Here is a 13811-nt window from a genome sequence, read left to right as displayed (position 1 = left end):
TACCCTGGCATTTCTGTATCTCTGTTTCCTCACCTTCTACCTCTCCCTCTGTTTTTGTCTGTCCCTCTGTCAATCAATCAATTTTCAATCAATTTTATTTTATATAGCCCTTCTTACATCAGCTAATATCTCGAAGTGCTGTACAGAAACCCAGCCTAAAACCCCAAACAGCTAGTGATGCAGGTGTAGAAGCACGGTGGCTAGGAAAAACTCCCTAGAAAGGCGAAAACCTAGGAAGAAACCTAGAGAGGAACCAGGCTATGAGGGGTGGCCAGTCCTCTTCTGGCTGTGCCGGGTGAAGATTATAACAGAACCATGCCAAGATGTTCAAAAATGTTCATAAGTGACAAGCATGGTCAAATAATAATCAGGAATAAATCTCAGTTGGCTTTTCATAGCCGATCATTAAGAGTTGAAAACAGCAGGTCTGGGACAGGTAGGGGTTCCATAACCGCAGGCAGAACAGTTGAAACTGGAATAGCAGCAAGGCCAGGCGGACTGGGGACAGCAAGGAGTCACCACGGCCGGTAGTCCCGACGTATGGTCCTAGGTGCTCAGGTCTCTCAGTTGGCTTTTCATAGCCGATCATTAAGAGTTGAAAACAGCAGGTCTGGGACAGGTAGGGGTTTCGTAACCGCAGGCAGAACAGTTGAAACTGGAATAGCAGCAAGGCCAGGCGGACTGGGGACAGCAAGGTGTCATCATGCCCAGTAGTCCTGACGTATGGTCCTAGGGCTCAGGTTCTCAGAGAGAAAGAGAGAACGAGAGAATTAGAGAGAGCATACTTAAATTCACACAGGACACTGGATAAGACAGGAGAAGTACTCCTGTCTCTCTCTGTCCCTGTCCCCTCTCTGTCTTTATCAATATTTGCCATCTGTCTTCCTCTATCTTTCTCTCTCCTTCCTTCCCTCTCGCTTGACCATCTATGTAATGACCACCTCCCTATTATTCCCATCAAGTGTGTCTGTCCTTTGATAATGACATATGAAGGAAACCACTTATATGTGAACACCACCAACAACAACAAGACATCTGAAGTGGCTCTGTCCATTGTTTCCATTGTTCCCTGACAGCTGTTCAAAGGGAAGTTCTTCTACTGCTTCGGCCCCGACGTCAAGAACATCACCAACAAGTCTGACTGTCTGCAGGCCAACTACAAATGGGTCCATCACAAGTACAACTTTGACAACCTGGGACAGGTGAGGATTTCTCCCAGTATCAATTTCAGAAGAGGTGTCAAACTGATGGACATGGTGGAGTGGGCCAGTATGAAATACTGAACAGATGTTATGTCTGTGTGTTTTTGTCTCTATATGTTCACGCTTGTTTATATTTCATGTCTTTCATGTGTGTTCTGTTTATCTGTCTGTATGTCTGCATTTCTGAATGTGTGTGTGTGTGTTCTATGTGTGTATATGTGTGTGTGTGTGTGTGTTCTGTACCGCAGGCTCTGATGTCCCTGTTTGTGCTGGCTTCGAAGGACGGCTGGGTCAACATCATGTACCATGGCCTGGACGCTGTAGGGGTGGACCAACAGGTAACTAGTCTAATAGTGATCATCAAGTCTATCCATTATATTTCTATAGATGTATTATTTTTTCAGTTGTATTGGCTGACTGATCTATCAAAGCATACTCAACTCCTTCTCTCCCTCTCCTCCTTCGACTAAACACTCACATGCACCTCTACTTCTCTCTCTCTCGCTCTCTCTCTCTCTCTCTCTCTCTCTCTCTCTCTCTCTCTCTCTCTCTCTCCCTCTCCCTCCCTCCCCCATGTCTCGCTCCCTCTTTCTCCCTCCCTCCCTTCCCCCCTCCCTCCCTTCCCCCCTCCCTCCCTCCCTCTCTCCCTCTCTCTCCCTCCCCCCTCCCCCATGTCTCTCTCCCTCTCTCCCTCTCTCCTCTAGCCAGTGATCAACAACAGTCCGTGGATGCTCCTCTACTTCATCTCTTTCCTCCTCATCGTCAGTTTCTTCGTTCTCAACATGTTTGTGGGCGTGGTGGTGGAGAACTTCCACAAGTGCCGTCAGAACCAGGAAGTGGAAGAGGCTAAAAGGAGAGAGGATAAACGACGGAGACGCATGGAGAAGAAGAGGAGGGGTAAGGGAGGGAGGGAGAGAGAGAGAGAGAGAGAGAGAGAGAGAGGGAGGGAGGGAGGGAGAGAGAGGGAGAGAGGTCTTCTCTCAAAGTAAGTTGCTTGGAGTTGATGAGGAACAGATCAGGAGTAAAACAGAATGCAAAGAAAGGAGGGAAGGAAAAATGGAGGCAGGGGTATATGAGAAGAACATCCAGAGATAGATCATCAATGATTGTGTGAATTGGTTATGAGGATTACTCTTGACAGCAGGACATCACAGGAATGCTTTTGAATAGAGTACAGTAGTAATATGTATTAAGTACTATGACCTGTATTTGTCTCCCCTTACCAGACGCCCAGAAGATCCCCTACTATGCCAGCTACAGCTCCCTCCGCCTGTGGATCCACACTCTGTGTACCACCTACTACCTGGACCTCTTCATCACCTTCATCATCTGTATCAACGTCATCACCATGTCACTGGAACACTACAGCCAGCCACGAGTAAGACTGGAGGGAGGGGTGTGTGTGTGTGTGTGTGTGGGGGGGGACAGAAAGAGAGTCTGCTTGTTTTTTCATGTATATTTACCATACAAACAACAACAGTAGACAGTACCATATGTGACTCCCTCTCTCTCTCCTTCCCATTTCGTCCTCCCACCTCCTCCTCTCTCTCTCCCCCTCCCTCCCACCTCTTTCTCTCTCCCCTCCCTCCCACCTCTTTCTCTCTCTCCCCCTCCCTCCCTCCCACCTCTTTCTCTCTCCCCTCCCTCCCACCTCTTTCTCTCTCTCCCCCTCCCTCCCTCCCACATCCTTCTCTCTCTCTCCCCCTCCCTCCCACCTCTTTCTCTCTCTCCCCCTCCCTCCCTCCCACCTCTTTCTCTCTCTCCCCCTCCCTCCCTCCCACATCATTCTCTCTCTCTGCCCCTCCCTCCCACCTCTTTCTCTCTCTCCCCCTCCCTACCACCTCCTTCTATCTCTCCTCCCTCCCTCCCACCTCCTTCTCTCCCCCTCACTCCCACCTCCTTCTTTCGCTCTCTCCCCCTCTCTCCCACATCCTTCTCTCTATCTCGCCCTCCCTCCCACATCCTTCTCTCTCTCCCCCTCCCTCCCACCTCCTTCTCTCTCCCCTTCCTCCCACCTCCTTCTCTCTCTCCCCCTTCCTCCCACCTCCTTCTCTCTCTCCTCCCTCCCTCCCACCTCCTTCTCTCTCTCCCCCCTCCCTCCCACCTCCTTCTCTCTCTCCCCCTCCCTCCCACATCCTTCTCTTTCTCTCCCCCCCTCCCTCCCACCTCCTCCTCTCTCTCCCCCCTCCCTCCCACCTCTTTCTCTCTCTCCTCCCTCCCCTCCCACCTCTTTCTCTCTCTCCTCCCTCCCTCCCACCTCCTTCTATCTCTCCCCTCCCTCTCACCTCTTTCTCTCTCTCCTCTCTCCCTCCCACCTCCTTCTCTCTCTCCTCCCTCACTCCCACCTCCTTCTCTCTCTCCCCCTCCCTCCCACCTCCTTCTCTCTCTCCCCCTCCCTCCCACCTCCTTCTCTCTCTCCTCCTCCCTCCCACCTCCTTCTCTCTCTCTCTCTCAGTCTCTGGATCTAGTGTTGAAGTACTGTAACTATTTCTTCACGTCCACCTTTGTACTGGAGACCCTCCTGAAGCTCACCGCCTTCGGCTTCCGACGCTTCTTTAAAGACAGGTAGTTACAGGGCCACACTGACTTACTGAATGAACACTGTATTCACTGCTGCACTGGGGACACACTGTGTGTGTGTGTGTGTGTGTGTCAGTCATCTCACTGTGTATGATTCATACACAGTATATGATTCATAGCTGCCCTTCTTAACCACCACTCCATTAGAAAAGAGTTATTCTGACTTCAATGGTACTTCCTGGTAGTGTCATAGCTTTACTATAGCTGAACTATACCTGGGATACTCTCTGTATAGTCAAAGACAGATACTACTGATCTACTGAATAAACACTATACACACTGCTACACTGGGGACACTGTGTGTGTTTCTCACTCTGTGTGATTCATAGTAGTAATGCCATAGCCGTAATATAACTAGGATGCTCTCTCTATACTAAAAGACAGGTACTAGTGAGTGGACTGAATTAATCCTATACGCTACACTGGGGACACTGTGTGTGTCATCTCACTGTATGGTTCATAGTGTTAGCTGTACTGTAGGTAGTTAGGGTTAAGGTTAGGTTTAAAGGTTAGGGTTAAGATTAGGTTTAAAGGCTGTGCCAGCTAGTGACCACTCTGCAGAGCTGCCTCCCGAACAATATTTATGATGCTAATCTGCTAGTCTTGCACTGTGTGTAGATGTATCATTGTCAATTTCTTCAGATGCAGAAGAGCTATAGTTAGTACACTCCTCTATCCTCATCTCTGGCCCATTCCTGACCCATGGTCTCAATCAGGAAACAGAGAAATCACAGAAGAATCTCTCTGCCTCCATACAGTCCAATATCTCACCCACACTGTGAGCAATATGGTGGAGCAGTGATTTCTCCCATTCTATTATTACTGTTATTAATTCAATTACACCCACATTACTGTTAACAGGACTCAGATCAACCCACTCACAGATACATCACGAGAGCATCACCAGAGCCATTCCTACTCATTCTCTTTCTCTAATTGTTTTCCCATTCAACATAATGGGTTAGTGATGAAGCAGATAGATTGTGGTCGATGTTGGATATCCATTCATTTCATTGACTCAGTAATGGCTGGTGCTGAACTGCTGCTGCTGTTGACAACACATACACTTTGAAGATGTTGATGCGAACATTACACAAACATTTACCTGGTGCTTTAATGGTATTGACCCATTTTTCTATGATGGAGGCAGAGAAAGAGGGGGGGGGGTATGAGAGATAGAGGGGGTAGAATAGAGAGAGGGGGGGTTGGAAGAGAGAGAGAGAGAGAGAGAGAGAGAGAGAGAGAGATGTATGTTAGTGTGATTGGGCAGCACCTTGTCTCTTTTCTGTGACATCAGTGCTGTCTGGCAGGACAGTCTCTCTGCATAATCAGATTTAGGGATCTGAGTTTTCTCAGCGTGTCTTAAACTGGGTCATAGTGGAGAAGCAGGCAGGTGGAAACAGACTGGGTTACTGGGTACACACACACACATATACACGCACCACACACACACACACAAACACACACAACACACACATGCGCGCGCACACACACACACAAGCCAGTACCTGTACAGTACATGAATGACCCTGATGGAACATGACTTCCAGTGTGACTACCCTTTGCTCTCTGACCCTGTGTGTAGGTGGAACCAGTTGGATCTGGCCATCGTGTTGCTGTCAGTGATGGGCATCACTCTGGAAGAGATCGACTACAGCGCTTCTCTCCCCATCAACCCTACCATCATACGCATCATGAGGGTGTTGAGGATCGCACGAGGTAACGCACGCATGAATGCACCCTGGCACATACACACACACACACAGACACACACACGGACACATACACACACACACACACACACACAGACAGACAGACAGACACACACATGCAGACACACACACACACACAGTACAACACCTTTCCTGCTCACCCCCCTCTGAAATCTATGGGTAGCATGCACACACCCAGCGTACAGACCCAGTGTACAGACCCATACAGACCCAGTGTAAAGACCCAGTGTACAGACCCAGTGTACAACATAGGATCACTGCTTCATCATTATCCTACCAAAGCTACAGCTCATGACTAATGGTTGGGACAGTGAGAGAGCCATGAGAGAGTGTGATAGTGTGTGTGTATGAACGTGTCTGTGAGAGTGTGTGTGCTGGGTATAAATGTAGCTGTGACCTTTCAGAGGCTGGATGTTTCCCGTTTAGTCCAGAATTGAACCGGAGGGAATTCCCTAAATGCCCAGCATTTATAATCTCCCCCTCCAGTTCTCCTCTCCCCAGCCCTCATCATAACCTTTATCTATCTATCTATCTATCTATCTCTCTCTCTCTCTCTCTCTCTCTCTCTCTCTCTCTCTCTCTCTCTCTCTCTCTCTCTCTCTCTCTCTCTCTCTCTCTCTCTCTCTCTCACTCTCACTCTCACTCTCACTCTCACTCTCACTCTCTCTCTCTCTTCTCTCCATCCCAGTTCTGAAGCTGCTGAAGATGGCTAAAGGAATGAGAGCTCTGCTGGATACGGTGGTCCAAGCCCTACCACAGGTGCAAACAAACACACACACACACACAGACAAACGTTGAATGAGCCAATGCTATGACACTCTGCCTGCAGTTCTTAGTCAACACAGCCCAAAACAGCCCCCCTCCCCCCACACACTGCCCTGGGAATCCATCCTAAATTTGAGGCCTGAGGGAGAGAGAGGCAGTATGAAAAGGGAGAGCCAAACTGCAGCCAGGCCAGGCAGATCAATGACCAGGAATGTGTGGCCTCTCTCTAGCTCTCTGGGCAGTGCTAATTGGTGACTCAGACTGGCCACACTGGCACACACACACACACAGAAACAAACGCACACGTGCACACGCGCACACACACAAACACAAACACACACACACACACACACACAGAGCTCCTATGCTATGATGAGCGCGGACGAACAGAGGGGCTGATTGAATGATTATGTTCAGTGGGAGAAACTGAACAGAAAATTAACAAGCATTTTTATCTGTTTTTCAACAAGCTATTCTACTACCAAGGATTATTATGTAGATGATGGCAGCTGCAAACAATCAAACAATCAAATGAGTTGATGATGATCTTCAAACAGTAGCTATATCTCTGCACATAATGCGAACAGTGTGTGCTTTCAGGACCATGGAGAGTGCTCTGGGAAAAGACTGTATTCATAAAGAGTGTCAGAGTAGGAGTGCTGATCTAGGATCAGATCCCCACCCCCCCTGCCTTATTCATTAGGATCTAAAAGGATAAACTGATCCTAGATCAGTACTCCTATTCTGAGACACTTTATGAATACCACCCTGGTCTAGAAACAACCCCTAGGCCCTAACCACTACTGCCTAGGCACCTCATGTACAGTGAGGGAAAAAAGTATTTGATCCCCTGCTGATTTTGTACGTTTGCCCACTGACAAAGAAATGATCAGTCTATCATTTTAATGCTAGGTTTATTTGAACAGTGAGAGACAGAATAACAACAAAAAATTCCAGATAAACGCATGTCAAAAATGTTATTAATTGATTTGCATTTTAATGAGGGAAATAAGTATTTGACCCCTCTGCAAAACATGACTTAGTACTTGGTGGCAAATCCCTTGTTGGCAATCACAGAGGTCAGACGTTTCTTGTAGTTGGCCACCAGGTTTGCACCAATCTCAGGAGGGATTTTGTTCCACTCCTCTTTGCAGATGTTCTCCAAGTCATTAAGGTTTCGAGGCTGACGTTTGGCAACTCGAACCTTCAGCTCCCTCCACATATTTTCTATGGGATTAAGGTCTGGAGACTGGCTAGGCCACTCCAGGACCTTAATGTGCTTCTTCTTGAGCCACTCCTTTGTTGCCTTGGCCGTGTGTTTTGGGTCATTGTCATGCTGGAATACCCATCCACGACCCATTTCCAATGCCCTGGCTGAGAGAAGGAGGTTCTCACCCAAGATTTGACGGTACATGGCCCTGTCCATCGTCCCTTTGATGCGGTGAAGTTGTCCTGTCCCCTTAGCAGAAAAACACCCCCAAAACATAATGTTTCCACCTCCATGTTTGACGGTGAGGATGGTGTTCTTGGGGTCATAGGCAGCATTCCTCCTCCTCCAAACACGGCGAGTTGAGTTGATGCCAAAGAGCTCCATTTTGGTCTCATCTGACCACAACACTTTCACCCAGTTCTCTTCTGAATCATTCAGATGTTCATTGGCAAACTTCAGACGGGCATGTATATGTGCTTTCTTGAGCAGGGGGACCTTGCGGGCGCTGCAGGATTTCAATCCTTCACGGCGTAGTGTGTTACCAATTATTTTCTTGGTGACTATGGTCCCAGCTGCCTTGAGATCATTGACAAGATCCTCCCGTGTAGTTCTGGGCTGATTCCTCACCGTTCTCATGATCATTGCAACTCCACGAGGTGAGATCTTGCATGGAGCCCCAGGCCGAGGGAGATTGACAGTTATTTTGTGTTTCTTCCATTTGCGAATAATCGCACCAACTGTAGTCACCTTCTCACCAAGCTGCTTGGCGATGGACTTGTAGCCCAGTCCAGCCTTGTGTAGGTCTACAATCTTGTCCCTGACATCCTTGGAAAGCTCTTTGGTCTTGGCCATGGTGGAGAGTTTGGAATCTGATTGATTGATTGCTTCTGTGGACAGGTGTCTTTTATACAGGTAACAAGCTGAGATTAGGAGCACTCCCTTTAAGAGTGTGCTCCTAATCTCAGCTCGTTACCTGTATAAAAGACACCTGGGAGCCAGAAATCTTTCTGATTGAGAGGGGGTCAAATACTTATTTCCCTCATTAAAATGCAAATCAATTTATAACATTTTTTACATGCGCTTTTCAGGATTTTTTTGTTGTTATTCTGTCTCTCACTGTTCAAATAAACCTACCATTAAAATTATAGACTGATCATTTCTTTGTCAGTGGGCAAACGTACAAAATCAGCAGGGGATCAAATACTTTTTTCCCTCACTGTAGATGTGAAAGGATTTGACAGGTTTATCATGCAATATGGAAGTAGCTCAACCTTTCACTCTAATATGCTTGTATGGAGTTTGACCATATTGCATACACCTATCATATCCTTTCTGATCTCTACAAGTGGCTAGGGGTTGTTTCTGGCTGGGATACACTGATATTAATACCTCTACTACATTAAGAAATGTAGTGTGGTTATTAGATCTGGTTGGGTTAGAATGACATGACTCCTTTTCCTAATAATGTTTGGACCAGACCACACTATTCCCACAGAGAAAGAGAGAAATGAAGAGTGTGTGAGAGAGAGAGGGGTAGAGAGTGAGTGAAAGAGAGCAGGCAGGGAGAACAGGCGATGAGGAGGAAGGAGTGTAGGGAAGACTGAGGTAAGGCAGAACAGATCTCCTCTCCTCCGCTGCTATCGATCCCTTTCTCATTAACACAGGGCCCTGGGTGATCTCCCCAAGGGCATCAGGCAGGTAATTAACACCAAAGTGATTAAAGAGGTGTATGTCAGTGTGTGTGTGTGTGTTTGTATCCTTAAATGTGTGTGTGTGTGTGTGTTTGTGTTTGTGTGTTTGTGTGTGTGTGGGATGAGAGGAGACAATGAGTCTGCCATAGTTACATCTTGAGAAGGAGGTGAAAAATCGCCTGCCACGGTAGTGTTACACACTGTCAAGACTGAGTGTAATGGTGTTACATGGAGAAGCCCCTGACAGATGTTAGCTAGCTAGCTGAAGCTAACACTCTCAAACACATTACGACCGACGCCATCTCTTAACACAGGATAAAATAAAGTCATAAAGTCACATTATCCAACTAGAATTCACCATTATCCCATTTCTCCCCCACTGAGCTAAAATGGCTTCCATGTGCTGTTCACTAGCTGGTAATGGTGTGGTTCAGTCACATCGCATCATCACTAAAGCCAGTTGTTTTATCTCCTCCAGGGGCTGGGTGATAAACTTCAGGCAACGCTGCTTGAATATCACCATTTCTGCTTTCAAAAAGCTCATTACGAGTGCTCACAGCGACATCTTATACAATTCTCTTAGCTACTGCAGTTAGCTAATTTTTGTTTATCCCAGTAATTCTACATAGATTTCTTGAGGTGTAAAAGTTTTTTTCTGGGTTTGCATCTATGGCCACAGCCACTATTCGCTAGCTAACATTAGCATCGGGGACCAAAACACAGTAAAAGTGAATGGATCCTGGCTAGCATAGCATGCTCTTAGCTACCTGCACAAATCAAAGTAACTTCAAGACTCACTTAGCACTGACCCAGGTTTCACCCGGTATAAATTCCCCATTTGTTTGTCTCTTGCTTGCTTGGATCACCCCTTATAAACACGTCATTAAGAATCACAGATCATTAAACTGATCTAAATGGAATAGTGCTATTTTCAGAGAAGTGCTTAAATCATCCCCAGTAGTGTAAGATCTACGGTCTCCCTGTTAGATACATCACTAATCAACTGTGACACAGGTAGCTGGGGAGAGCTTGCATTTGTCCTGGCCCAAAGGGAACTCGGTATCATACTGAGACAGTCTGATGAGAGACTGAGACTGACAGTATGACAAACAAAGTCTGGATCTAAAGTGCTTTAGAGATTTTTTATAGAACTGTTATGTCACTACATCATTTCTACATAACTTAGACATTGGTGACCTGGGGCATGCTCAGTAGACCCAAATGGGAGAAAACCTTTTGAATTGGAGGTATTACCACCTGAACTTGTCCACTAAGAACACACACTTTCCTTTGTTAGTTTCAAAAAGTTTCCCAAACGTTCAGAACCTACTGAACACGACCTTGGTCTTTAACCCTCACTAACACTCCTATCTTAATAAACCTGGGTTGTGTTCATCTGTGAAAAACAGCTTCACGTCTGTGACTGTTTATCTTGCAATTTGTTTGGAGCCAGCCTGGTAGAGGCTAGAACAGGCTAGAACAGGCTAGAACAGGCTAGAACAGGCTAGAACAGGATAGATCTGGATAGATCTGGATAGAGCAGGCTAGATCAGGCTAGTAGAGCCTCCTCCCCCAGGGGACTGGCCCAGAAAGAGCCGTGTGCTGGCTGCTGTGACATTGACTCTGTAAGGTTACATCTCACAAATGGGATAGTGTTTTCTGATCATATTTACTACATAACTTCTATTATGCAGTCCCATTCAGCAGACATTTACATTGACATTTTAGTCATTTAGCAGACGCTCTTATCCAGAGCGACTTACAGTTAGTGAGTGCATACATTTTTTATACTGGCCCCCCGTGGGACAGAGAGGGATCTACTTCTGTGTGTCCTGGGTGGCTTCCAACTACACAGTCACAACAACAGAGTAAGGTTACGCCACTGACAACTTTCCCAATTCCCTCCTCAGGCTCCTCTTGAGGATTCTGATACGGTGTAGGACTTAGGCTTTGGTAGTGCACCAAATGTCTAGCTTTCACTACACCTTTATGGTAGCAGGGCTGCCCAAGCAAAAGGCAGAACAACTAGCAAATTATGCTTCTATTGAGGATTCTGATACGGTAGAGACTGTGGCACAACATGGATGCTGGGACCAATAGGTTTTGTTGCTTGGTGAAAGGCAAGGCCAAAACACCCGCTGTTCGTTCAGTGGGATGCAATGTTCAGAACGTTTGCATAAAAAATTTATGATTTGATGCCTCTAGGTCAATTCAGATTCACATTTTTTGTTTTCTATGATTGTGTTTTGTATCTTTGTTTTGCTTTTCGTGGTGTATTTGATGTGTATATTTTTGTAATTACAGGGCTCATCTGTAAAAGAGACCTTGGGCTCAGCATGACTCCCAGTCAAAATAAAGGTTCATTACGAAGAGAATGTGTAGAGCAGAAACAGTTCCTAACACAGTTCCTATGTGTGTTTCAGGTGGGGAACCTGGGCCTGCTCTTCATGCTCCTGTTCTTCATCTATGCAGCACTGGGGGTGGAGCTGTTTGGAGAACTGGGTGAGTTGGTAGTGATGGGCTGGAACAAAACCCTGCATCCCCAATGGCGCGCCACGTTCAGAGTTGTACATATCCAATCCTGTTAGATTACAGACAGAGAGCCAAGACAAAAATAGAAAGGAACTTCTAGTAAAGTATCTGGACGCAGCCAGAGCTAAGAAGTATCATGGAGACTAGGCAGGAGAAACAATAACACAGCAGCTAGGCCTGTCTTCAAACTGTCACACTCTCTCTATGTACTCTAGTCATATCTGCTGGAGGTTATCTCTCATCCCATCAGTCTTCAGCAAAGAATTAGAGCCAAATGCAACTGTACTAAGGAGAGAGATGGGTAAACAATCAGCCAAGACAGCTTAAAGACCACGAGCAAACAACCACGTCTGCTGTTGTTGGTTGTTGGTTTCTAAGAGGACTGAACAGATAAATGTTCTCTATATAAACTGTTTGTTTCTCTTCATGTATCTTTATCTCTCTCTGTATCTATCTTTCTCTATTTTTTTCTCTCTCCCCTTCTCTTTCCCTCTCCCCTACCTCCCCGTCCCTCCATCCCTCCCTCCCCATCCCTCCCTCCCTCCCTCCCCATCCCTCCCCCATCCCTCCCTCCCTCCCTCCCCCCATCCCTCCCCCATCCCTCCCTCCCCCATCCCTCCCTCCCTACTCTCCTCTCCCAGTGTGTAACGAGGACTACCCGTGTGAGGGGATGAGCCGCCATGCTACCTTTGAGAACTTTGGCATGGCCTTCCTCACCCTGTTCCAGGTCTCCACTGGGGACAACTGGAATGGAATCATGAAGGTATGGATGGACTTCTACATGGTGTTCTATGGAGTGCTTATTACAATAAATGGAGACAGTTGATCATCTAATACTTTAATCCAGAATTACTTTGATTACTATGTTTCAATGTGTTGCTATTTGGGCTGTATTATTCAGTTCTCATTTTGATGTCTGTGGTTGGTATTTGGTGCCTGGCTTTTTAGCTGCAGAGAAGAATGTATCCAGGCTCTGTCGCAGCCGGCCGCGACCGGGAGACTCATGGGCGGCGCACAATTGGCCCAGCGTCGTCCAGGGTAGGGGAGGGAATGGCCGGCAGGGATGTAGCTCAGTTGATAGATCATGGCGTTTGCAACGCCAGGGTTGTGGGTTCACTTCCCACGGGGGGCCAGTATAAAAAATATATATATATATATATGTATTCACTAACTGTAAGTCGCTCTGGATAAGAGCGTCTGCTAAATGACTAAGATGTAAATGTAAATGTAATGTCATTTCAGAATAATTACAAGCCTATGTCCTGCTGCCTAAGAAGACCATTGCTGTTACAGGAAAACTTACCCAACTTTCCCTCAGTTTATCCTAACCTTGAGGGAGGGGAAAACTCAAAACTGGCCTTAGATCAGCATCAAGGGGCAACTCCTCCTACTCCCTAGCTGGAGAGGAAGGAAGGAGAGTAAAAGAGTGAACTTTAACAGAACCGTCAGCGCCCGGGACCTCCTGCTCCCTTTCTTTTCATATCCTCTGCTCCTTGAGCGCTACCATACCTATTAATGACGCGTGGAAAGTGCCAGCTCAGCATATATTCTCTGTTTAGATTGCCTTTTAAATAGGCGAATGGTCCCACTCCCGCTTCACAGTGTGACAGGGGCGCACCATAAGAACACCTTCTCGGTGGTTTGTAGAGGTACGGGGGGGTTCTCAGCTGAAGCAGTGAACTGTAATCACCTCTCTTAGATTACTACTGATGAGACCACGTGAGCTTTCACTGCCTTTTACCTGGAGATGTGTTGGATGTAAACTGCCTGGAACGAGGAGGGGAAAGAGAGAAAGAGAGTGAATCACCACTGTACTGACTAGAGAGGGGAGGGAGGGAGGGAGGGAGGGAGGGAGGGAGGGAGGGAGGGAGGGAGGGAGGGAGGGAGGGAGGGAGGAAACACTTGAGACTACACGGTGAAAAGGTCAAACCAAATGAGAGAGAGAGAGGAGACTAGAATTAGCTCATGTCTGTATGTCTTACAGTTATGGTGTGACAGGTCAATTTGCTCACAAAAGTCTTACATTGATATCTTTGTTTCAAGTTGGAATGCTTAACTCTTGTTCATGTATTTGTTCAATAAAACTTGTTGAATCTGT

The 13811-nt window shown here is 46.8% G+C and overlaps 1 protein-coding gene across 1 annotated transcript in view; it reads left to right on the top strand.

Annotated features, from left to right (window-relative positions):
* The window catches only part of LOC121551825 (voltage-dependent T-type calcium channel subunit alpha-1I-like), a gene marked incomplete at its 5' end in the record, with an annotated part of 142348 nt that overhangs the window by 108299 nt on the left and 20238 nt on the right, over window positions 1–13811 (top strand). The window contains 9 exons of the mRNA XM_045215917.1: window positions 1077–1202; window positions 1451–1540; window positions 1907–2099; window positions 2429–2580; window positions 3658–3767; window positions 5368–5501; window positions 6204–6274; window positions 11605–11683; window positions 12355–12476. Of these exons, the coding sequence (XP_045071852.1) occupies window positions 1077–1202; window positions 1451–1540; window positions 1907–2099; window positions 2429–2580; window positions 3658–3767; window positions 5368–5501; window positions 6204–6274; window positions 11605–11683; window positions 12355–12476 (1077 nt within the window). The remainder of the gene's footprint in view (window positions 1–1076; window positions 1203–1450; window positions 1541–1906; window positions 2100–2428; window positions 2581–3657; window positions 3768–5367; window positions 5502–6203; window positions 6275–11604; window positions 11684–12354; window positions 12477–13811) is intronic.

Source organism: Coregonus clupeaformis, unplaced genomic scaffold (assembly GCF_020615455.1).
Source record: "Coregonus clupeaformis isolate EN_2021a unplaced genomic scaffold, ASM2061545v1 scaf0554, whole genome shotgun sequence".
In the NCBI taxonomy this organism is placed as follows: Eukaryota; Metazoa; Chordata; class Actinopteri; order Salmoniformes; family Salmonidae; genus Coregonus; species Coregonus clupeaformis.
This window is presented reverse-complemented; position numbering and strand designations above follow the sequence as displayed.